The 26,849-nt window shown below is 39.7% G+C and overlaps 2 protein-coding genes across 3 annotated transcripts in view; one reads left to right on the top strand and one right to left on the bottom strand.

Annotated features, from left to right (window-relative positions):
- LOC137970569 (large ribosomal subunit protein mL62-like) overlaps positions 1-11,994 on the bottom strand; it is a 15,209-nt gene extending 3,215 nt beyond the window's left edge. Inside the window, exons 1-5 of one of the 2 annotated variants that reach the window (XM_068817094.1) lie at positions 11,837-11,994; positions 8,551-8,596; positions 6,960-7,019; positions 6,297-6,379; positions 3,542-3,566 (exon numbers count right to left, since the gene is read on the bottom strand). In XM_068817094.1, the coding sequence (XP_068673195.1) occupies positions 3,542-3,566; positions 6,297-6,379; positions 6,960-7,019; positions 8,551-8,596; positions 11,837-11,971 (349 nt within the window). In that variant the 5' untranslated portion in view covers positions 11,972-11,994. Of the gene's footprint in view, positions 1-3,396; positions 3,567-6,296; positions 6,380-6,959; positions 7,020-8,550; positions 8,597-11,836 lie in introns of both variants that reach the window. The other variant, XM_068817093.1, reaches the window with a different exon arrangement.
- Positions 11,995-17,559: 5,565 nt separating this feature from the next.
- On the top strand, positions 17,560-24,984 carry LOC137971613 (testis-specific serine/threonine-protein kinase 1-like). Its single transcript, XM_068818411.1, has 5 exons — positions 17,560-17,838; positions 18,782-19,022; positions 19,621-19,869; positions 21,952-22,146; positions 24,062-24,984. Exons 1-5 carry the CDS (start codon positions 17,560-17,562, stop codon positions 24,982-24,984), a joined length of 1,887 nt encoding a protein of 628 aa, XP_068674512.1.
- The last annotated feature ends 1,865 nt before the right edge of the window (positions 24,985-26,849 follow it).

Consider the following 26,849-nt stretch of genomic DNA (forward strand, 5'->3'; position numbering starts at 1 on the left):
AGCAGTCAATCACAAGGTCACGTTAACCTTGATCGAACGGGTCATCCGAAGGGCAAACGTACCATTTCCTAACGCCTCCAAGATGCCACATTTTTTCCACCCGTTCTCGATGATTGAGGGTTTTTTAGCAGAAAGTAACAGAAGTTGAAAATAGTCTTGCTGCTTGAAAAGAAAACCGCAAAAATTAGTTCCAAGCGGAAATTTCGGTCAATTCGCGCTGCAAAAATTTGTTCCCGCAAACCTCAAAAAATCGCCAATCCTCAAAATAAAAGTCCCGCGAAAATTTCATGCTACACGATAACAGTAAGAGGCAAGCCAAAAGACAGATGAAGAAAAAATAACATAGTTTTCACATAAAACTCTGAATTTCGAATTCTCAGCGAACGAATAGAGACAATCGATCGTAAAAACACTAAAATTCCTGAGGAAGGGCACGATGTGCTGTCAGAAGGAAGAAATTAATCAGGTGCTAAGCAACCACAAAGGTGCACGTGACCACCGTGTGCCAAGGTTCTTGTTTTCTTGATCAAATCTCCCGGTCTCCCGGTTAAACCACCAAATCTCCCGGGAACTACCTACTGTGGTTTTTTTCTAATTTTTTTTCACTAATTTCGTTATTTTCGCGATTTCAAAAAAGAAAACAAAGCAAGAAGTGGATTTAGTGCTCTTATTTACTGCTTCTATTTGATCGGAAAACGTAAATCAGCGGGAGCAATCAAATTTATATATATATTTAACGAGTATCGTAACTGGTCAGAAATAAACCGATCATATTGCACAATACATAGTAGAAAATTGGCGCGGTTTTCGCACACTGTTTACATCTGATCTGTCGAAGCGAAGATGGCCAACGTGGATTTCGATTCACCTCAAAAGGAATACTTAGGCGCCCTTCCCTCGGGTTTTGAGGGGGTAAAAAACCTTGCTTTGCAGAAAGTGGAGAAGATTATTCCTCCTAGCTGGCGTCCAGCCATTTGCAAACACACAAGGTAAGCTACTTTTATGGGTGTTCTTTCGAAACTTGAGCGGGTTAGAGCTGCAAGTCACCATGCCAAATAGTTTCCATAAAACATTACTTCTGAAACATTAATGAATTGGAAACTTTTCTGATTTTCTAGTGCCTAAAGTTTCCAATTCATGAATTTTTCAGAAGCGCAGTTTGTAAAGACTATTTTAAATCACTTTTCCACACAAACACTATTAATTTCAGATGTATTTGCCTTCTCATTATTGATAAGATGGCTTCCAAAACCATCATGATAAGATCTATTCAGGCTGCAAACTCACTCAAACTCATTATTACTCGAACTCGGCTTTGATAGATCTCACGCATTCAGACAAGTTCCCACGCCCAACTGACAATAGTGAGCATAATTGCTTAAAAACCGATTAAATAGAAATTAAATTCTTTTTCGGCGAAAAACAGTTGGTGAGTCCAGTTTTGAAGTCGTCAAAAATCCTTCTACACCCTCGGTTATCTTCGGTAGTCGTCGGGAAATCTTCGGCAATTGTCGGAAGTCATCGGAAATCTTCGGACGAAAATTATCTAGACGTCTCCAGATTTTCGTACTGTGGTGGTTGGCAGGTATGCAATGAATGAAGAATGTTAATCGTTCGTCGCTTTTAGAATTACACAACCTTCTTTTTAGCCAAGAAACTTACGTCTTTCGCTTTTTAGTTTTGTTATAATATTTAAGTGAATATTTGTATTTCATCCGTCGGGTCGGGAAGCCTTCTTTGTCGGGTTATTGACCCGAGACCGGACTTTTATCTGGAATAATGTTGATCAATCCCTTCACTGAAGAACCATTTCTTTTACTAAGGAAGCAAAAAATGGACAACAAGCTTTCTTTCAAATAATTCTTGACTAACAAGAATTAGTCAAATTTCAAATTGTTTTTTACCTGAAGACTGTGCAGAGTTGAGTACAAATGAATAAAATTTTAAATTGTTAGAAGTTGTAAACACAGACTACTCAAGGTGTTCGATTCCGTCTCTGGTTTCCAACTCGAAAAAGTTACCAGAGAAGTTGCCGTTTGGTTTCAGTGTTGTACATAACAGTACAGTTAATAAAATATTAACGAGAACTCGACGAAGAGGTAAATCAACGACTACATTTTTTGTGCGAGTGCCGATGTTCATTTCAAGCTTCTTATGCAAATGTTTGACAGTAAATATTGAATTACAAAAAATATTCCAAGAAACACAACAGCATTTAAATAAATTTCAGTCTCACAGTTCAGGATACCCTTTTCGGAAGAACCTTGACCGTGAATAATGAAGCACAAAATAGACAACAAGCTTTCTTTCACTGTCACATATCCTTTTTTTTACCTAAAGATTGTGCAGAGTTGAGTGCAAAATAAATGTAAATTGCCAGGCAACTGAGATGCGACTTCAGTAAACACTGTGATGCATTCAAGGCGTTCGATTCCTTTTAAACCAACACAGAATTTGCCATTTGGTTTCAGTGTTGTACATAACACCACACGCTGGAATTTTAAGCTAGTGAGCCTTGACGTCACTTTTCCCTGAATCCACCCTCTGAGGTCCAATCGGTCAGTTTTTAACGTGAGTAATGACTGACCAAAATTTTGCCAGTGTGTTGTTAAGCAAACACACTTTTAGAATCTGAAGGAAAAAAGAAGTGACTTTTTCTATTACAGGGGCACTTTAACAGGCAGAAAATGAGCCAAAATCAAGTCATTTTCTTTTATCTTTGGCAAAACGCGAATTTCTGTCCGACGTTTGCCGTAAACACGATGCTAGATAGATTAAGCATCGCGTTTACGTGAAACAGCAAACGCGAAACGGTGGGCTACTCCTTGTCATAAAAGCATGAAAATTACGTTATTCTAAGTCGTCTTTCTCTTTTGAAAAGTCACTTGATACCTGCTACTAACACGCAAAGAATTAGCTCATTTCAAACGAGTTTCTTCCATTTTTGGCAAAACGCAAATTTCAGTCTGACGTTTGCCGCAAAAGTGGTGCTTAATCTCTCTGCTAACTCTCTCCAATTACTTCAGTAAAACGGCAAACGTCAAACTGGAGGCAGCTGCCTGTCATAAAAGCGTGAAAATTCTCTTCTTCCAACTTTTCTCTCTCTTCAGTTTTAGAAGTTGCACGATGTCTGAAGATCACAAGCAATCAGTGCGCTATATAATCAAACCAGTTTCATTGATTTTTGGCAAAACGCAAATTTCTTTCTCGCGTTTGCCCTTTTGCCCTAAACGTGATCTCTCTTATAATAAATGAAAGGCAACTTCCCAAAAGATGGTTCTCAGGGATACAAAGGCTTTGCCGCGTTCGCTACTCAATTCAAAAGAAAAACGAGCAAATGGCTACAGAGATGGACACCTAAAATGTGCAACAAAAAAAAAAATCCACAAATCTTACAGTTTTTGCACATGAATCTTTTTCTCTGGCGAAGTTTCCTTAGGAATAAAAGATGCCTCGTCAATAATCATTTCCACTTTTTGGATAGCATCCTCTAAGTTTTTATACTGTGTTCTGTACTTGGTAGAGCTAATGACAAGTTCACCTTCCTTGTTGATCCGGTTCTTTTCCTGTTGAAGTAACAAAAAAGACGACATTACTGTGCCTTTTTCCATTTTATCATAAAACATTAGGCTGCATGTGTAACCTGCTGTCAGCCTCTCTTTCATTGGTTCGACCAGCCATTTTTAATTTCACCCGCCTCTATTTTTTTTTTTTTTTTGCCGTCACGCTGCGGCCTGAGAAAAGTGAGCTTACGCCACAAAACAATAGGTTTAATGAGCAAAAACAATGGCTCTGCACTTCTCATCCCGACAAAACGTGAAATTAGCAAATTCACGGCGAGCACCCCGACGATAAATGCTTGAACTTTTTTCTACAAACATCCACGCCATTCATAACATTAGGGAGCTTAAGCACGCGCGTTTTTGAGACGCGGACGGCAACCGGAAGAGAACATTTCGCGTGCCAGGACAGTGGTGTCTCCCAGATTTTTGTATTAATCATCTCTAACGGAGAAAAGATACTTAGCATTGTAAATGTGGTTGTGTGAAAGCAAGTTAAAAGGGAAAAAAACTCACTTCCGGTTGCCGTCCGCGTCTCAAAAACGTGCGTGCTTAAGCTCCCTAATTTTAATCCTGGGAAGATATATACACACTCAACCCCGAAAGACTTGGAGTAATCGCGAAATTTTTACAATAACGATAAATAATGTTTTGACAACAACGTGGGAATAAATGAGTTTCATTCGTCTTTTGTTACCTCAACAGCGTCCACAACACTGTAGTTGTGGCGTACTTCGCCAACATTGTAAAACGAGAAAAAAAAAAAACGGTGAAAAGTAGTCACGATTGCGGAATGGTTCATTTCGAAAGGATCTTTTTGTTACCGTGGGGGTCCTGGTTGCTTTGAGCGTCTATTCTATCGAATCGACGAAATAAAGCGAAATAATGAATTAAATCACACTCTGACATGTCAGGTATTTATGTACCATACCACATATTTCAGTAAAATAATAATTTATTGATTTATTGGGACTGTCTTTGCAATCACCAGGAAATGATGCAGTAACAAATTCATCTCAAAAACATCTCCAACATTTCCTCTCCTGAATGCCGAGCTGGGAGTCTGTACCAGAATTTTCCAATGTTACATGGAAAGCTAAGAAAGGTGGAAGGTAGGAGTCAATCTTTATCAGACGCAAAACCTCTCATAGTTGTCGTGTACATCTACGTCTACACTCTACATCTACATATTCCAGCACTCGGAAAAGTCCCTCCTTGACTTATGGCTGTTTCTTTAGGTGGCCTTATACACCACAACCCTTTTTAGAGACATCAACGTTAAGCCGGCCACTTCTGCTGGAGAGGACAGCCACAACACCGGGGACTTTATCCTCTTCTCTTCTCGAATAGTGTGCGGGTTCTTTAACGTCCCACAGGGAACTTATGACCACAGAAGATATTTGTAAGACGGGGCCTACGGTTTATAGTCCTTATCCAAGAAGACTTGAAAGTCTAACCATCTGCAGATGAAATTTCAAAGGCAAAACTTTCTCCTCAGTTATTTTAAGATCCTGAGTGTTTTTAGACGGAAATGATTAATCTAATGTTACCTTGGAGCTAAGAGAAACTGCGCGCAATGCCACTAACTGGTACGACTCCAATCTTCTAGTATCAGACTATGAACATTGGTGACAGTGAAGATAAAAACGACGTCACACACAAAATTTATGTGTTCGATTTACCGTATTCCGGAATAGGAATGCATGGAATAGAAGTTAGAAATCCTTCGTTTTTACGGAGATTCAAATTAAAATTGTCAAAGACCCGCTAAAATTCTATTTTAAAGATATTTTTATTATCTTTGTTGCTTCAAAACGCCAGACATGCATATCGTTTTAAATCATCATTCCACGTATTCTTATTCCGGAATAGGGTCAATCGAACACACCCTTGGACTCGAAACTTAACTTCACTGATCATATCAGCTCAATCTGTAAAAAGGCCAGCCGAAGGATAGGAGTGCTTACGCGACTAAGAAATCTAATTCCTATATAAGTGCCAAACTAGTGCTGTTCAAAACAGCGATTCTACCCTACTTAACGTATTGTCAATTACTTTGGCACTTTTGTAAAGCCGGCGATTCGCGCAAGATAGAAACACACCAAGAGAGACTACTCAGAACTACTCAAGAGGGCTGTGCTACCAACACTAAAGAATAGACGCCTGCAAGGTGTATATGCACCCTTATGTATAAAGTCAAACACAAACTATGTCCAGCTTATATTAGCAATATTTTTAATACTCATAGCACTTTTTATTCTTTATGACAAAATGATTTTAGCGTTCCTAGATATAATACAGTAACATATGGTCAACATTCTCTGCGCTACCTTGGGCCAAATTATAGAGAAAACTGCCTAAAAATACCAGATCTGCAAAATCTTCGAACAACTTTAAAAGCACCATTCGAAAGTTTGGCGTTAGCTCTCTGTTGGACGACGGCGGCATGTGTTGTTCTTGCTGTTATGGTAGCATCTATCAACAAATTAAGTCTTAGATTTAATTTTAACCTTATTTTCTTAACTTTTACTAAATCTTAGTTGAAAAGATTTTACCTTATATTTTAGTCTCTCCAATTAGTAGAGCACTTGTGCTCGGCTAGTAAGACTTGAGACTTAAATGAAGTTGTCATTCATTCATTCATTCATTCATTCATTCATTCATTCATTCATTCATTCATTCATTCATTATACCATTAACCACTCAGAAGCAAGTGTACGTGATTTTCTGACTTACCCTTTGTAGTATCTTCTGTCTAACATGTTCAGAGAGCCACTCTGCACTCGCTATATGAAATCGCAAGTCCACCTTGGTATTCACTGTGGCAAAGGAAATTCGCAAATGTTAGGTTTTTAAATAATATTAATGTTTATTTTTTTCTCAATGCGAGAGCGGGCGGAATTCTGCAAATCCTCCAATCTGATTGGCTCTGGGAGCGGGCGGAATTTTTTTGTATCTTGCCCGCCGGGAGGAATCCTAGCCCTGGTTGCGTGAGCTTCAATCTGTGTTGACCTTAAATTTCCATTTTTTTGACACCGGAGCCATGCAAGATTTGTGTTTGAGTATGGACAGCAGACAGTTAACTCTTTACCCTCAGGAGTTTGGGATTTTTCAATTATGCTCTTAGGAATTCAAGATAAACACTCATTTCTTTGTTAAACTTTAATCAGGCTTCCATTGAGAGATTATAATAACAAAGTGGTTATGTTACAATAGGCCATTTTTTAAATACTTGTATCAATATTAAGCTTGATAGCCAGGCAGAGAGGACAAAAAACAATAGAAACACCTTGGAATGAATTTGAAAAATATCGACATCATCCACTTTCCCTTGTCTTTGAACTCTAAACGTCTCTTTCAAGCTGATTTTTAATAAATCAAAAGATTAGAATCTTTTACCTTTGTTAACATTTTGTCCTCCTGGTCCTGAACTTTTTGCATATTTAACTGTAAAATGTTCTGAAATTAAGCGACAGGATGGAGTCTTTTATTTCTGAACAACAAAATTTATCATGATTGCAACTTTTACACGCTCGTTGCATTTTTAAGGGCCACTAAAGATGGCTGTAATAAATCCACAAGTAAATGAGAATTAATTTTTGCATCAGTAGCATCAACCAAATGAATAACATATTAAGGATAACATAATCAAAGATTCCATCTGATAATATTATTGACACATATCAATTCACTTTGCAAATTGCCATAGGATGATAAAGGGTTGAGTCTGGTTGAGTACAGTAGAGACTTTAGATCCACTATCCCTTCCTCACTCATACCTTTTTATGCAAAACATTAAAATTTTTGAAAGTTGTTCTTTGAATACATTCCCTTAGTGACTTTGCATTGTTTTTTGGTCATTAATTTTCCCAAATTTACATCTAAATTTTACCACGTCACGTACAGTGTTTTGGTGCTGTAAAGGGCACCAAACTTATTGTATTTCAGGTAGAATAATAGCCAGGGGCGATTATTCCTTTATTCGCACCAAAAGGGGGTGATTATTCTAGAGAAGGCGATTGTTTGAGGGAGGCGATTATTTCAAATATATCTCACAGAAGGTCGTGCCTTAAAAATTTTGTTTTATTATACCATTAAATCAAAAAAATAATCACATCAAATATAAACCAAACATGGGCTTTTTAGTGTTTCAAATTTGTTTCGTTGATTACGGTAATCAATGTTCAATGTCAATATCTTCGGCGTCAGAGCCTGAATCATCGCTGATGTCTTTAATTGGATCAGAGGGGAGGGAGAGGGGAACGATTATTCGAGGGAGGCAATTATTTTAAATATTTCGGTCAAAGGGGGACGGTTATTCGAGCGAGGTGATTAATCGAGGGACGGCTATTATTCGAGGAAATACGGTATGTGGTGAGTTGTTGTACAATCATATACCGGTATGTTGCATTCAAATATAAGAGAGCATAATAATGTTATTGTAATATTATTGTTTGTCCTGTTTTTACAAGTAAACATTAGGTTCCACAAAATATACCTTAATTATGAAAGCTTCCTTTGTGAGCCCAACGTTATCATCAGTACCATTCTCATAAAGCAAGTATGCTACTGCTAAAATTAGGAAACTATTTCTCTTTAGAGTTGATTTGATTTCTGTACAGTAACCCCAATTACAGTAGCGCCTTGGTGCTAAATACAGTTGACACTTAAATGAAGTTCACCATTGTCATCATGATCCCTTTCAATACATTCCCTTTTCAATGTTTTACATTCCCTTTTCAAAACAACTAAATTGGGGTACATGTACTTTTATCTCAAAACTTTAAGCTTGTCAATATACTGTATTAATCAATCCTCACATAAACTTCATTTCCCGTAATTACTAAGCTCAGCTCAACAATGAAATATTTCATTTCTTAAAGGGGAAATACAAATAATCCTGAACAGCAAGGAAAATAAAGACTTAAATAACAATACCAAACAAGGAATTGGAGAAAGGTGCAGGTTTTGGACCCAAAAGATATCTCACCAAGTGGAATCTTTCCCTTATAGATTAGATGTGGTGTATCATCATCCTATGAAGGCAATACATTTTGAACAATCGTTATTGAGAAAATGCTATCATTATTCTTCATAAAAATCATTTTTATGAACTGACTTTTAGCTACATTACTAAGGTGTTAACTAATTTGAAAGAAAAAAAAGTGAACTAATTGCAAAGTATAATAAAAACAATGTAATATAGTCTGAATAATGTTATTTTTCTCTGGAATTGCTAAATCAACCACACAAAGAGATGTCCTGAAGGCCTATTGGTACTTTAGGTTTCCTCCATGAAATTTTTTGTTCATTATTTTACTTTTCAAATTTTCTTTACACTCTTCATTTACTTGTAATTACCTTTTCTTAGGGGTGACAAAGGTTTTCAAGTCAAAGTTATTGCTTTACCTTGTGCCTCAAGGGTCAAATGAACCAAAAGATTGAGTGTTTGTTTGATTGTTTTTCTTTCTTTTTTTTTTTTCACTCACTGAATAGTCATGCAAGATAGTTTGTTTTTCTATTTTCCAACTAAATTGAAAAAATGAATCTCTTATTGGAAGATTTAGTGTGTAGATTACTTGTCCCTTGTATTTTGACTCGCCCTACAGGCTCGCCAAAATAAAGCAAGAATCGTAAAAATGCCCCACGATACTACACACTACATATAAATCGTCCAATAAGATATCTATATTAATCAATGAAAATAGATACTCACTCAACTATCAGTTATTGATTTTCATTGATTTTGAATATCAATCAATTAATTGCCATCGATTGATATTAATTATTATTCAATTATTGATTAATTGATTTTATTGATTGATATCATCAGGTCATTTAGATTGGAGTGTGTAAACTGCAGGTTGCAGCTTGAAGGTTAGGATTGCAGGTCATTGTTTCCCCATAGCTGAAACCACCCAAACCCTCACTAGTTAATGTTAACATCAGCCCTAAAAATAATGTTTAAGGCCAAGGTTGGCATTTTTGTAAAGGTTTGGGTTGTTTCAGTCATGATACTATGAAAACCACTAATCTGTGGAATGGGCCCTAATTACTGGTCACTGCCCTGCCCACTTTCGCTTGTAAATAGTTCAAATTATTGAGAGGTGTTGTGTTGGACGGTACTTTTTAGGCCAGGGAACAAAATTTACACTCTAAGTATCAGCGAGTCTATGGATGCAACATCTTTGCTGGACAAGAACAATTTTATCCATTTGCCTGGGCTGGGACTCATGATTTTGAAAACCTATCTTTCCATTGATGCGGTTGTTCCGGTAAACCTTGACTCTGAAAGCACCTGGTGGGAAAGGAATTTCATCAAAATGTTTAACTGAAGTGGGCGGGGCAGTCACTCAATAATTTGGGCCCATTCCACAGATCAGTGGTTTTCGTAGTAAAACCACGACCTGCAACCACAAGTGGCCTAAGCTAACAATGCAATTTGAGCATCACGATCAGTTAAAATTATAAGCGTTTGTATGGGAACTTGCAAACATGTTTAGGAGTCGAAATAAAGAACATGAATCGAACAAAAATGCCTTACCTTGTCTTCTCGATACCTTATCAGTGTTTTTGTGGCGTACTTTGCCCATTTCAGCGCTATTCCAGTGGATTGTAGGTTCGCTGTTTTCTCTCTATATATTTATCTTCAAGGTTGGAAAATTGGATGAAGCAGTCAGAAACACAAGCTGCTGTAAATTCTTCCAAACAGCTAAAATCAACCCAAAATTCCACTGAGACCAAGGATGATAGTGCTGAGTATATTTCAATCCTTATATCAGAAAAACGTTCACGGAAAGGAATTGAAAATCGCGAAAGTGGGCTGATTTTTCCCTTAGCAACATGCTTGGTTCAGAAGTTACATGCACGAAATCATTGAAAAACACCTTATGGAACCAGGCCCAAGGTTCAAATTTGTTACACACAGGGTGGGCGACAAGGCTTTAGTCTCAGTGACAGGTACAACGTGAGGCCCTTCTCAGGAAAGTAATGAACTGTCACACAGATACAGACGAAGCTCAGGGAAATGCTGATGCTTTATAAAGATGTTTCACAGACAAAACATAAACATTCAGTTTGTTTTACAGTGTACCTGTCACTGACATCATTGCCCCACCCGGTGTGTAACAAATTTGAACCTTGGGCCCGGTCGATAAGGTGTTTTCCAACGGCCGTGCACAGAACTTCGTGGCAAAGCATCGCCGACTGTCCTCAATGGAAGGGAGCTGTTAGATTAGCGAGCCGAAATTCCCACATCGAGGATGTTTTTGTCCGGTAGAGAAAGGCATGAATGAGGAGGATTTAAACGTGTACTGGGCTAAATCTGGAGGCGACCTGAGCATTCGAGGTGAATTTATGGCTCATTTCCTTTGATAGATATGCGAGACCGCAGCCAGCAAGTAACCAACCTTGGGGAATTATATATATGAGAGAGAAACGGTAGAACTAAAACTCTCTAGTATCGCGCTGAAATGGCCAGAAATGCTAAGAACATACCATAAACAGGGCTCGACATTGCGACTCACTGGTCGCCAATGCGACCAAAAATCAAGCGTTGGTGACTAGATTTTTAGAGCTAGTCGCCAGTGGGCGACTAACCTTCACCTTTTTCCTTCATCATTTTAACCTCAAAGGCAAACCAACCGTAGTTTTGGATAAAATGCACGATTTATGTGCACAGAAATAACAAAACAAACCTACGACTCTTCTGGCTCTTCGATCTCCATCAGAGGCACCCAACGTCGATTTTCGGAAAATATCTGTTCGGAAGACGATTTGAGATCTAGAATTTTCGGAACATTTGTTCTAAAATTTCTGGCTTCCCTGCCTGTCCTAGGATTTTCGAACATCTACAAAATGTATAATTGCCCATTTTTAACGGATTTTTGTCCTAAAAAGGTCACCTAGATTTTTCGGGAGCCTTTTTTCTGGCTGAAATTTTCGAAAAGGTAAGTTTTGATCCCTATAATTTTTGGATCACTACACTTTCAGCTAGGAAATCCGAACAGATGAAAAAATTTTAGGGGATAAAAATATGCCTATATCTACCGTTTAAATACCAAAATACGTTTAACAATGCTATGTTTAAGTGGTTTTGAACTATATTCTCGTTGGGTGCCCGTGATCTCCATGTTCCATAATCAAAAGAATCATTGTTATTCTGATTGGGCCTTGTTTATTAGGTATTGTTATGTTCGCTTTGTTCTTTTGTTTTATTGTCGTTAATGTTATTTACACAAGCCGGTTTAATATTTTGGAAAGCCTGGGAAATTTACCTGATTGTCTCTGCTTGTTGTCCTAGCAAAAGAGTTATGAAGATACCGTGCTATGACTGGGCTCAGTCTACTCTGTAGTAAACCACAGTTAGAGATAAACGAGGACGATGAGCGGTCAATGAAGATACGCAACATTCCACTTAGACGGCCGCCATGAAAATTACCCAGCTATCATAGGGCCCATGATAGGGGCAACCCTAAAGGGAGGAATCCGGAATCCGGAATCCGGAATCCGGAATCGCAGGTCATTGTTTTACCAATACAGAGAGTAAAAACTATCCTAAACATTCGTAAAAGCTAACCTTAGGCCTAATTGGGCCTAAACAAACGTTTTTAGGTCTAAGGCTAGCTTTTATGAATGTTTAGGATAGTTTTTACACTCTGTAGTGGTAAAACAATGACCTGTGATTCCGGATTCCGGATTCAAGGTTTTAGGGTTGCCAAACCCTCCCGCCTTCCCCCCCCCCCCCCCCCCCCGCCCTCGCTACGGGTAGAGGAGATGCAGCCCAAGCTGCTTAGGAAAAAGCAGGGGAAAAAGCTAACATGCATGGCCTTGTAATGTGAATCCCGATAAAAGATGTAAGAAGATAATTATGTTAAAAGAATTCTCAGTTAAAAAGCCTTACATTGTTGCCATCGTGGGTAGCTTCCTTCCTCTATTAAACTTTTCCAGGCCTCAGTTGTTTAAGGTGGATAACGCTATCCACCGGATAAATCACTCTCCAGCGGATAACTCACCGGACTCGAACAAGTATGGCGCTTGTCATAACTGTTAGGTGTTAAGAAAGCGGTTTTGGTATCTCTTAGGGTGTTCAGCCTCAAAAGGTCCACAGCGGGAGCTTTAGCAGTACCTTTTAGGGTATTGAGCCGAAAAATTATGACAGGAGACATCTGACTGATTAACTAATTTTTACTTAATCAAAAACATAAAACAAACAGCGGCTACGAACACGTAGACCAAGAATAACTAATTTTTAACTTTGTTTAATTGAAACCCATAATTTGGTACCTCTTAGGGCTGAATTAAATTTCATGCTACACCGACAAGACAAGACCTTGGTACCTCTTAGGGGTTCTTTTCAAACATATGAGAGTCCCCCCCCCCCCACCGGGGGGGAGCTTAGGCTCGAATTCCGCCGCTCACTCGAGTTCTGGTATCCTCGAGACGGCTGGACGCGTGAGCGATAGATTATGTCTGTGACGAAACTTCAAAACATAATTTATGCGAAGTTAATAGTTGCAGGGAAATGGCAGTAGACATCCCAGAACATTTATTTTATCGCAACCTTGCTGTCGACGGAGTAGAATAGGGAAAATAACTTGCACTACGGTACCATTTCAATGCAACGTTGCACCGTTTTTAGTACTTTCGCCTCAGACCAAGTGCTATTATCGATGCTCGGATCAAGACCGTGAGTCACTTCCACTGTTTATACGACCGGAAACTCATAACCCTTATGAGTTTCTGATACGACCTATGAAGCCTCCCACTCGTTTAAAAAGGTCGTCACGTTTGCCCATCAATTTCAACCTGCTACACTTTAAACACCGTTCTAGCTGCTCAATTGTGTATTGTTCTGGTTCTTTCTCGAAAATAGAGCCAAGAACATGGTCGACATCGATTAAAACCGCAAAGATTGAAACGAATATTAGAGTCATATTAGGATTTCCCTTGTGACTCTTACAGACTGAACTTTATTTGTCTGAGTCACTTTAGGGGTCTATAATTTCATGACGTCATTAATGCAAAGCGCTTCCGGCGAATCACAAACAAAATCTTTGGCCCCTTCAGCTCTCAGTCGACTTCATCGGACCCCTCGTTCTGCCACCAATAAACTCAGCAGCAATTTAAATTGATCTTGAGGAATTTTAGTCGCTCTTACCTCAGCGAAATCTGAGGACAATTAGCAACTATTCACCGAAGTGGAGGTGGCTAGTGGTGGATATTTCCCGAGCCGCGAACTGGAAACTTAGTGAAGTTTCCGAACTCAGTCGAGCTTCTCGAACACGTTCCGTTGTCGAAATCTTGGATGTTTCCCACCTCAAAGCACTGCAAAGCTTGCACAGGCCGGACTCAAGCATGAACCAATAGATATAATTTATACTTGCTCCACTTGTGTAGGCGACTTTCTGACTGGCGGAGATTAACAATGGCTCAGCTCATGCGTCCAGCCGTGATTCGGGAGTGAGCGCTGGCTCATTTCCTGAAACAGCGGCTGGTAATCGAGCCTAATTAAAGCTGGGAAGAATGTACAGACAGACCGACACAGACAAACTTAAGGACGTTCGCGCCCATTGCTACTGCGCATTTTTTCGCGCATGTCACGCACGCGTCATGCATCGTAGTCGTAGACCACGAAGGTAAACGCGGTGCTCAAGCCGCAAACATTTTCCACAAGAATGGAACGTGAAAGCGTGTGGCACCATGGGATAGCAGTGGACCCAGGTCTTCTCGGAAATGTCATGCAACGACGTGACAGTGCGAATATAGCATCGCTTTGAGAACTTCGCAGCGATTTTAGTCTCTTGAATGCTCAGATACCCCTATTTTTCTTTCCGTAGATCACTTCCTTTTTTGATTTTGCCCATTTTAACAAAAAACAAAAAACATCTGTGCGTGAGAAGTTACAAATATTTCGCCTTTTATGCTCTCGTGCGACCGAAGTTTTCTTTCTCAGACTAAGATGTATCGTTTTTCAAGGTTTATTTCACCTCAGAAAAAGACATCAGCTGCAAAGTTTAATTTAACGTGCAAAGTTTAGTATAACGTGATCTAAATTTCACTAATGTAGCTTTTTTTATTGCTGACAGTTGTAAGCTAAGATCATCTTAAAGTAACGCAATCTTCTAAAAGTGCACCTCATGATCTCGAAAACGAGCACGGTGACCCCCCATGCCTTTTTGGTAAAAAAGTAGATCATTACCTTTCTGCGTGGCAAGTTTTAAAAATTTCTGTACGTGGGAACATTTTGAGCGCGAACGTCCTTAAGAAGGCTCGAAAGGGTTTTCATCTGAGCGCGCGCGCGTAAGCCACACACGCAGTTCTAAAAGCTGCTTGCGTCAGCTCGTGATTCAAAAGGGGTCTCCAGAAATAAACAAATACCGCTAATCTCGTTCACCTTTCTTCTCATTCCTATATATATGGAATATAAATAGACATCTCCTATTCACGAAAACTACGAAAATTGTAACTGAAAAAACGGTTTAATGGTCACTTAAATCCGTTTTTGTTGGCCTGTAACTCCACTCGCGCGTGCACTCGAATGAGCGGGTGACGCATGCGTAAATGCTTATCTTATAACCAACTCATTTTTCCTTATTTTGGAACTTTATTCCTTTATATCTTTGTCCTTTATACGGTGAATTTTTTTCATTTTTTGCATGTCAGCTTAAAACGTTTGTCTTTCAAATTTAAAAAAATTCTGTAGGGGGAAAAATATTAGAGACACATTTCAAAAAAACTGATTTTTCTGAAAAACTGACCTACAGATTTTGCTGAATTTTAAATATTTTAGAGATTATTTCTAACATTATATGGTAACCCTGAATGGGAAGATAATCACCGTCCCGTTTTTTCAAAAAAGACAATATATCTTGATTTTAAGGCGCAAAGAATTACCTTATATCGTTGCCATGGCAACGTTATTTTAGAGGAAAATGTGGTGTGAGAAATCTATGATGGGTACTTAATACCCTGGCCAAATTTCGTCTTGATATGATGAGCTGGTTGTTTAACATGTTTTCAAGATAGCAAAAAGCAAATTTCTCCCTCAATCCAAAAAATCCAAAACTCAACGGCGTCTTATGCTTCATAATCTACGCACGGGAACCCAGTGGTTTCGCTTAATGAAGATGCTTACAATATTGTATTTTGTAATCCATCCTTTACCTATATATTATTTGTTGATCATTTGTTAATTTCCGTTACTATTGTATCCCATTCGTTAAGTCCGCTAACCCTACTCTTGAGAATTGAATCATATCACAAGTTATATCGCTATCCATATTCTCAGGTTCATTTCTTTGTCTTCATTTCATTCATTCATGCATTCATTCATTCATTTATTCATTCATTCATTCATTCATTCATTCATTCATTCATTCGTTTATTCATTGAGTCATTCATTCATTCATTTTAACAGCGAGAATGCCTCCACCGTTTCCACAATTTCAGCCACCTAGCGGGGTAGCAGGACCATAAACCATTTTACAGCTATAGCTAAGTTACCTACAATGTGATCTAGGATGTATGTGAGGCAATTTCGGGATATGTTGTAGTTTTTACACGAAATATATTGGCTCGCATCCATCCAACCGTGAACTGGGCTATTACAAAGCAGTAAGGTTTGTATGAATACAACGTCACCGGCAGCCTCGCAGCCATTCATAGGCTAGGTTACTGAGCAAACAACTGTCAAATGGTCTATTGTTAAACCTAGTTTTACAGCGTAGCTCCAATGAGTTTCCCATAGCTCAGTGGTAGAGAATCCGAACTAGTAATTGGAAGGGTTCGACTCCTGTAAAGGAACTCTCCGCTGAGTAGTCTCGAGTCACCATCGCAAAAAGTAATTTCTTTGCCTTTGTATTTTACTTTATTTTGAGATCACTGAACAATGTCACATGACATGACGATGCTTGGCTTTTAAGTTTTGAGGCCACCAGCGTGGTTGTATGCGTGTTTCTAACATCTGCATATTAAATTTCAAGTAAATAAGACCGGCATAAATATAATAACCTAGAAGCATATTAACTTCCCTTATCTCCTTTCAGCGCTTTTCCTCCTGCCCAAGACACAACCGGTGAAAGGTTTGTCTCTATTCGGTTTATGCTACACTTTTGGACTGCATCATTTAATTGAACAGGATTATAGCTGCATAGGCCGTGTCAGATAGTAAGGGAACCTCCATTCCGTCTAATGAATAAAGATTTCAAACCTAACAAAATATACATATACGTACAAACATACTTAGTTGACCACTCATAGGGGCTTTTCAGGGCCAATGAACACAATCACAATGGAACAGAACATTCAACATTACTTACAATCCCAACTGGCCGGAGGCGAGATAGTTGGCTATTTACAAGTGTAGCTTGAGAAGTTGAACCAGGGACTACCAGGAACAAATTCAACCTGTAGCCAGAACGTGTCTTGAATCCGGGATCCCCGGATCTCGAGGCTAGCGGCCTAGCCACTGGGCCGCACTGTTTGCATGCAATTAAATTTGTTTGCAAATTTTCATCAGAAAAGTGTTTGTATCTGAAAAAAATGAAATCATCTTTTTTCATTTTTAAATTTCCCGGGCTCCGCCATCTTGAATATTCAGTGTTTTCACACAAAGAGCTTTTGTGTTGAAACAATTGAGCAACCGGCGCCCGAGAAATTTGAAAGACCAAAACAAGCGTTTTGAAATAATTTATTTCGTTTACAAACGCTTTCAGTGGAAAGAGTTCGAACAATTTTAATTGTTAACATTATGTTCTGTGCGGAGGTTCCCTAGCTTTAAGAAAAACTTCTGTCAGAGTTAGTGTTAGAACCAGACTCTGCCACAGCGACTAACATCATAGATTACTAATTGGTGTGATTGATGACGTCATAATTTGAATCGGCATTGCGATCAAACGGAGATGCGCGCGATTTAGGGAAGTCGAAAGGCTTCGCCTCTCGAAAACAGTTATGAGTCAATATCTTGAAGCAGGAACATCGCACACTTAAAGGATCTCCGATGGTTTTTTCTAAAACTAACATCAGTCTTGTGAGAAAAAACGATTCATGGGTGCCGAAGAAGGAACAGCAGATTTCAGCCATAGAAAAACACGGCTACAATTTGAAAAAAACACTTGGAGAAGGAGCCTACGCTAAGGTCAAGCTTGCAGATTCCAGAAAGCATAATTGTTGTGTTGCCGTAAAAATCATAAACAAAAGGAGAGCACCGAAGGATTTTCTACAAAAGTTTCTGCCTCGAGAAGTTCATCTCATGCATCGGTTGAATCATCCCAATGTGGTGAGTTACTAATTCCAGGTGCTAAAGTTTACGTTGCAGTTACACACTTGGGATGCCGTGAGGTATTGATCATTTATGAATGGTTCAAAGGCTGATAGTAACTAGGCCAAGGTATTTTCCAACTGAGATGTCAATAGCCTTTTTGTCTATATGTCTGAGAACAGCGGTCTAGGCCCTGTACCCGAGTAGCACCATAAACTGTATGCTACCAAGAGTTGGTAATGGACTGCTCACGCTACGCAGTTTCTAAATGATAATTCAGTTTATTAAAAACTGAACTACGGATATCAGGTTTCCAGCATTTTCATTGGCTCGCCGGACACAGGCTATCAGTTCATATACCTGCTGCACCTAATATGGTCAAGGAACGCGTCAGCCATAAAGCGAGCCGAAAGCATTTTTGCAGCTCTGAGACGAAAGCCGTTTTGGACCGGAATTGACCAAGGCAGAAATCGTTGCTTTAGCCGACAATACTACACCTGGGAACATCAAAGAAAAGTTGTTGAACCTGGAGTTTTTAATAAAACAATTATTCTACTCGGGCTTGCTGGATATAAAATGATTATAACTAACTCGGCGCTACGCGCTTCGTTGGTTATGAATCACTTCTTATCCAGCGCGCCTTCGTAGAATAATTGTTAAATAGCCCCAGCATGCGCCTTTGGAAAAACATATCAGTCAATGAATGCAATTCATTTCCGGGGGTCGTTACAACAGGAGTACAAATCATATTCAGCTGTTTAGTGGTCTTTGGGCTCTTCTGAGCCTCAGGCGGTTAGACCAAAGAAATCAAGCACTTTGATTCTGCATTGCTATGCTGGATGAATAGGTTCATTTGCTTGTGTGTACTGTTTTGATAAGCCATAGTACTAGTTATTATCATTGCGGTTAAATGCTGAGCTACTTTTAACTAGTTATCACGCTGGTTTTAATTTTCTTGTAGATCAGACTTCATGAAGTGGTAGAGACATCAACCAAGGTGTACATTGTTCTGCAGTTAGCTTCCCAAGGCGATTTACTTGAATTCATTAACAATAACCCCGTGCTAAGCGAGGACCAAGTGCGCACAATGTTTTGTCAGTTAGCGGCCGCCATGGCTTATTGTCATAAGGAAAACATCGTTCACAGGGACCTCAAATGTGAAAATATCTTGCTCGATGGGGAAGGAAAGTTGAAAGTAACAGGTGAAGCTTTAACTTCCATCCATGCATGTGAAAATGACTCTTTACAACTACATTCAAATCGAGCAATTGCCTGGGCACGTACAGCGATCCCGAAAATCGATTGGGTGCTACAAGACTGATAAATGGAGCCTCTTTTAGCATTTTAATTTCATTTTCCAAAAAAAAAAAAACAATAAAAAAAGGAAGGAAATTCGTCTCGAGTAAGAAGTAAGTCTGACTAGCATGTTTACAGAAATCGCTCGGCAAGGTAGCTTGTTACATAGAAACCACCGTCCTACGACCCTCAATCCACCTGAATGTGTCTTGACCCACGAAAAGATTTCGAAGTGTACTTTATTTGTGTTTGTCAGAGCGATAACATTCAAATTTCAGCAAACAAACTGCGATTGGATGCGCTTCCCGGTGACATTCGCGCTACTATTTAGACATTATGAAAGAGTCAGAGTTACCGTTCAGAAAATCGGAACAAGGAAGAAAGGCATACGAGAAATGCAAAGCGTGTTGACAATTGAACACGTCCTCCTTCTTCAATCTCAAAATTACTGATATAGTATTCAATACTGCTGTGAACTCCATGTTCTTTTCTCAACATTTCTAGATTTTGGCTTTGCAGTCAGCACTGTTAAAAATAGACTCCTGGAAACCTACTGTGGTTCGTTTGCCTACTGTTGTCCTCAAATCATCCGCGGGGAGCCATACGACGGCAAGAAAGCGGACGTGTGGAGCATGGGGGTGGTGTTGTATGCGATGGCTTGCGCGAGACTACCCTTCAATGATGAAGACATGAAAGCTTTGTCTAGGAATGAGTATCACGGCAAGGTTAAATTTTCTAAAAGAGTTAGTAAAGGTATGCCGGGGATAGTACTTGAAAGGCAATTGTTTGTTTGTTCTTTATTTGTTTGAGCAGTTTGAAGTTTTGGCAGTTATTCAGATGATGTGGACCTGCTATACCCACCCACCCATACACTCACAGAGGACAACCACAACACCGGGAATTTCATCCCCTTCTCTTCTCGAATAGTGTGTGGGTTCTTGAACGTCCCACAGGGAACTTAATGAACATGAAAGATATTTGTGAGACGGGGCCTACAGTTTATAGTCCTTATCCGAGGAGATTTGAAAGTCTAACCATTTGCGGATAAAATTACACAGGTAGCACTTTCTCCTCAGTTGTTTTAAGATCCTGAGTGTTGGTCCGGTCCGCTGCTCAACCAACTGAGCCACCGGTGCGCGGTGATCCCTACGTTCCATCCTGTTACTGACGGAAGATACTAACGTAATGAGGCTTTTATAGTTTATCTGGGCTCGGAAGATTAGACAATAGAAAGGCACTTGCATGCAAAAGTGTTATTTAAAAAAAAAAACCCTGCGGTTTAATGATACGCCTATGAGGAAAAAGCGTACTGCCTCCGATGTCCCCCATACAGCGTCAAATATTACGGATAGACAAACAAGAATTGAAAAGAGACCTGGACTCAACGTGACGATGTATCATCATGAGTGATTCAGTTATAATTCCAGGGGAGGAAAATGCTTTTTTATAAGGTTTTAGGCGCTCTAGTACACATAATCATGTCCAGTGCGTTATTGGATACTACTACAGTTGACCAAATTTTAATCGAGCGAAACGGGATGTATTTGAATACATTTTGAAGTTGTAGTGAGTCACATCTCGGTACGTTTGATGCACCAAATAACACAGACAAAAGCGCTGGTATGGCATTCAAGGTGTCTTTTAAAAGCTCTCTTCTTATAGACATGACATAGCGTGTAAAAGAAAACATTCATTTGGATAATGACAAACAACCCAGTTTTGAAAAAAAGGTTGAAGGATTCATCGAGTGTTTTTAACACGGCGTTTTTAGGTGTCTCAAATACGAAGATCTAAGAGTTCAGACCCCACCCCAAATCTCAAAAAGTAAGATATATACATCTTATTCGATGGTTTAACTTATAATACTCGCGGACATTTTGTGAGTTGCATAGTACTTTTCCGAGCCAAGCAGGGGCGAGGAAAAATACGAGCAATGAGCAAAATGTCCGCGAATATTATATGTCAAACCATTTAACAAGAAATTTATTCCACTACAAAAAGGTGTTATATTGCTTCAATTTATTTGGTAAGAGTGTTTCTAAAGAAAATGAATCATCTGACAGTGTCCTTCAGGGCGCTTGTGAAAGATAGTAAGCAGCACAGAAAGGCAGCCAAATGTCCTTTATTCCATTGTATAATAAACGAAATGACAAGTGACAAGCGATGACAAGCTAAATTCTCAGGCTTTGTATCGCGTTGAAGACAATTTCTTTGATTGAAAAACTGCCGTTCCGTCCGTATTTGCTCTGTTCTAAACCGGTCAAACCGGGTCACTACAGTGTATTACCGTCTCATATTTTGCGCCTTCTCTTGACCAAGTATGGTAAAATGGCGTAATAGAGGGATAATGAAATTTAAAACCTTTCTGCTAGAGGACTTATGAAAAAAACAGTCAATTTTATGATCGGTCCATTTCGATCCGAACTCTCGCATGAGTTGCCTTCGATATGAACACATTTCAAACAGATGAGTTAGGCAAATGTTCCTCCCTGTTTTTACTTATTATTTTCTTTTTATGCGAAAATGGTCAAAACAAAACGTGGTCGTTAACCTACAAATAATATCATATCCTTTATTCATTTAAAGTAGCACCCCAAACCCAAAACACGGTTCCTATTTTTGGCCTTAAACTGTAGAATGCATCGTTTGTTCCTCGTTACGTGGCATTCCAAAAGAGCCGTTCGTTGAACCATTGTCTTTTCAGTTGAGACTACATACTACATGTAGTTTTTGAGATTTAGGTGGAGTCTTATATCTTACTTTTCGAGACACCCCAGTGTTTTCCTGTGTCCTTTATAAATAATCATAAACCTCTGCTTTCTTTTTCTCCTACAGAGTGTCGTGATCTAGTTCGCAGTTTGCTGAATCCGGATCAAAATGAACGTTTGACGGCTGAGGAAGCATTTCGGAGTCCCTGGTGCTTGAAGGCTTTGTATGATAATCCTAGTCTGAGCTATCTGGAGGATAATTTGAGACCGGTATCCATGCGAAAACCATCAGAATGTGCCCCTCCCGAAACAGATAAATTCGGTAAGTTCAGGGGCTCTTTTCTTTATTCAGTTTAATCCATAATCCGTGAAAAAAAAAAAACAGTGTACTGAGAAAAGCACTAAAGCACCCCCAAAAAAGAAAAGAACATAGTTCGCGTGAGGCGCGAGGCTGAATAACTAAATTTAGCGCCCTGGATTTGGGAACCTGGCCTCCGTTGTTTAAAGGGGTTAGGTCACGCTATTTTAGGAAATTTTGTTTAAATTTTGTTAATTATGCGCTCTAAACATCAAATTGGCAGAGCAAGAGTCTTTCATTTGCAAAATCACGGCCACATAACAACTGTGTAAATGACATTTTGATATAGAGTGATATAAATTTGAAAAAAGGTGGGTCGACGTTTTTCAAATTTACCCAAATTCAATCCATTTCAATCCTCTCCAGTTTTGTCCATCCATGTCCCTTCTTGGCTTCCCTGTGTTTTGTTAGAGTTCTTCTATAGTTTTGAACAGTTATTTTGATATTTTAGTTAATTCTATGACCATTTCGATCAGTGCTTAAATTGCCTAAAATTGCGTCACCTAACCCCTTTAAATGGTGGACTTCAATCCAGCTGATAAGCTCTGTCAAAATCAATTGATTTATCTCCTGTGTAAAGCTAGCCTGCGAACGCAGACGTGTTTTCGGCGGTCATTTCTCTCCCCCGAAAAATAGCTTCTGCGGACACGAACTGCTTAACTATATCTGTGACGCAAAATCTTAGCCAATCAGAGTTAGGTTCATTAATTTCCAAAACCAACACACAGGGAACACGCAAAGTATTTGCGCGTCGTCCACGTAAACATACGTCGTCAAAATGGGGGATGGGATTCGAAAAGTTTGCCAAATTTTCGGTATCAATAATTAAGCCGTAGCCACCAGGAATATGAGATCAAGTGTGTTGTAGAGAAGAAACGCAATGTTTTTGTCATTCTATCCAAACGATTAAGCCTTGCTGGACTCGTGTTGTTTTCGTCTGTGAGGTGTTCTTCTGAGAAAAATATTCCTTTCGGATTGTTTTACTAGAGATGTCCTTTGGACTCTTTTTGTTCCGATTCTGGAAGAGACAATGCCTTCAATTTAGAGCTTTGAAAGAAAGGAAAGGAAAGGAAAGAAACTTAAGTATCTAGTCGTTCTAGCACTGGAGCACTAATTGGGGACAATGTAAACTGAAATTAACAATTAACGCAAATCATGCAAGTCAATTGTTGGTTTTAGAGGAGAGGGGAAACCGGAATACCCGGAGAAACCCTCCCGGTGCAGAGTAGAGAACCAGCAATCTCAACCCACATATGACGCCGAGTCTGGGAATCGAACCCGGGCAACATTGGAGGGAGGCGAGTGCTTTCACTACTGCAACATCCCCGAGTTTCCTCTTAACGAAGCAGCGTTAACGTTGATGCCTTTGGCTCCCAATGAAACTTCCGAATACCTCAGTTTTACCGAAAAGGCAGGTGAAGGGCTAACAACCCCTAACGCAATCGGGCTTTTGCATACTCCAGGGCTTACAACGGCGCTCTGGGCGATTCTACTGGGTCTTTTTACTTAATGAGTAGACGGCGAAACGTTCGAGCAAGCGTCACCAAAGCTCAGACACTTCTTCGCCTCCGGTGCGCTGCTTTACTCTTTAGCCAATCTCTTAACGCAAAGTGAAATGTCACCGTCATACTGTCTTTTAACTTCTTCCTCAATCTCGTTCACTTTACGTACGGCATTCTTCTATCGTATCAGTCGTGAAATATTTTGCAACACTCGAAGAGAAATTTCGTATCTCCGCGCGGCCATGTAATATCTCCTATGTTTGTTTATTCCGTTCATTCTTTGTTAGTAAGAACTTAAATCGATTGCTATCGATTGCATAGGCCCTCAAATGACCATATATTCCTCGTCACATTTTTGTTTATTGCTCATTTTTCAGAGGAGGAATCGTATCCGGTAGAAATCAAACAGCTTCATCCTAAACTTGGTCAAAGTCCCAGACTTGTCAATTGTTTCACATTTCCGGCTAAAGAGCAACAACCAAAGCAGTCCAGGTGGGATCCGAGCCGACGTCACACTATTTCAGGTCTCCCCGTTCTGGATAGCAGCTACCGAATGAATCTACGCAATGACCTATTGCGATCATTGGCTGACAAGGCGGTAAAATCGTTGCATGCGATTGAGGAAGAGAAAAAAGAGCTACCAATTGAATCATATGGAAGACGACATTCGAGGCGACGTAGTACTATTGTAACTGACGTTCTAGGCTCCTTGACACCGACCAATAACATAGCAAAGGACCTCTCAGATAAGAAGACATCTTTAGTGGCTGACGTTATAATGAAATTTGATCCAAAAAAGCGCGGTTCCACAGCTTCAAGGGTTATGACCCTTTTGCCGAAACATCTTAAAACAGGAATAGTGACTCGATCTCTCCCAGTGATTCAACCTGGATACGTAAATGCACAAAGGCTGAAAGTGGAGAATCGCAGCTTACAAGAAAAGTACCTACCATTAGCATGCCTAAGTAGGCGCATTCCTGGCGGACGAGATTCGCGATTCAAGGAAATCCAAAAGCTTAAGTTCACTTCTGCGGCAAGAGCTGCTAAGATGGCTTTCAAAGAGGCTCAAATATCCATGCAAGCCAATCGAAGGATGTCCAGTGTTGCCACCGACTATTATGTGACTGTACAGTTTCATACAATAAATAACACATCAAGAATGCAAGGTTCGATTGAAAAGGATGCAAGCGCTAATACCAAGTTCTTTCTCTGGCGGAAGAAATTCCAAGAAGCCGGCTTGAATCAAGATACCTTGGCCACTATCGTTGCTTCAGAAAGCGAGGAAAAGCAGAAATCGTGAAAAATTTAAAACGGCTCCTTTTGATTGGTTCGTCTTCAACTCCCCTGACTTACAGTCAAACAGGCATGCGAAGTAATAGTAAAATAAACCGCTTGCCCGCTTTGCTCGGATAACTGAAATTAGGCAGTCATATCATTGATGATATGTTGCAATTTTGCATTCAGGCTTTCGTTTGTTGTAAGTGATCAGTGCAATGATAAATAAAATCAAACGTTCTAGTCAAACATCGGTTTGTTAAATCAAGGTCTTTGATGATTAGACGAGACTGGATATTAAAAATTCCAGTTGGGCACCTTTTGCAATTTTCAAAGGCTCGCACACATTACCAAGGGAAGCTAAGGTAGTCCACACAGGCTACTGAACGGTAGGTAAGGTAAAGTCTGCATACGAGCCAAGTGGCCCATCAGGCCGGAACTTATCCCGGTTTCCATGGCATGAAGCGACTAGGAGTATTTCTACTCCCCCCTGGATGGGATGTAGGGTTACCCCCAGCATTTCGCCGGTACCCAATTATACACCTGGGTGGAGAGAGGCACCGTGGGAGTAAAGTGTCTTGCCCAAGAACACAACACAATGTCCCCGGCCAGGATTCGAACCCGGACCATTCGCTCCGGAGTCGAGCACACTAACCATTAATTAAAGGGAAGAGTTATTAGTTTTTAGGCGGTGAGAAATCTCCAGGCAATATGTCAGCCACGCACTTATTTTTTCCGTCCCCAGCGCTGGTAGCGCAGTCGCATCATAGTTGTCATATATTATGGGTGCTATGATTGGGCGAATGAATGCACCCTATTCTACAGTAGAGGCCTCTTTTTTTTTCTTTTATACTTTGTTGCTTGACTCAAAGCTCTAGAGATATAACTTACTTTCCTGGAATTCTTAGCCACTTGAAGTACATCGTGCTTTACGGTATTCTGAGGACTGAACCGAGAAAAACGCGGGTTATGAAATACAGTAAGACCCTCAAGTGAGATCAGGCATTTAGACCAAAGGTCTGCAGCTTGGTTTATTGAATTGCTTGTATCCGTAGTGATCACACTGCGTATAACAATTATTGTCGTCTGACCGACTCAATCAATGAAGACCACCTCTCGTCACAAAAATAACCATGAAAAAAAGCTGTCCCTATCATCAAACAAGCAAACAACTTTCCCCTTAAGTATGGATTCAATTGTTACGCGGGGAATTGGCCAAGTTGATTTCGTGATGATCAGTGCAATTGCAAGCTCACTGTCACTAGTCTGATTCTTTCTCAAAATGAAGATGGCGGGCAATCTTGCCTAACTTGGCTCTTAATAAATAGCAAATATATGCATTTATTAAAAGCTGAACTACGGATATTAGCATTTTCCTTGGCTCGCCGGACACAGGCTATCACTTCATATACCTGCTGCACCTAGTATGGTCAAGCAACGCGTCAGCAATAAAGCGAGCTGAAAACATTCTTGCAGCTCTGACAAAAAATGGCCGACAAAAGCCGTATTTTGCCGGAATTGACCGAAGCAGAAATCGATGCTTTAGTCGACAATACTACCCCGGGAACACCAAAGATGAGTTGTTGATCCTGGAGTTTTTAATAAAACAATTATTCTTCTCGGGAAGGCTGGATATAAAATGACTATAACCAACTCGGTGCGTTAGCTATCACTTCATATCCAGCACGCCCTCGTAGAATAATTGTTAATTATTATTATATACTCGACACAATATCACGTTTCTGATTGGTCAATGACGAATTCATAAATGGGTTATAGAGTGCAATACGGAAGTCGCTTTGGAAACAGTGATGAAGCATTCTTGTGGAGTATAGACCTCTTTAGCTTGGTAAAGGTTAGTACGGTCGTAGGATGACCAAAACGAAATTT

The sequence above is a fragment of the Montipora foliosa genome, chromosome 9 (genome assembly GCF_036669935.1).
Source record: "Montipora foliosa isolate CH-2021 chromosome 9, ASM3666993v2, whole genome shotgun sequence".
NCBI lineage: Eukaryota > Metazoa > Cnidaria > Anthozoa > Scleractinia > Acroporidae > Montipora > Montipora foliosa.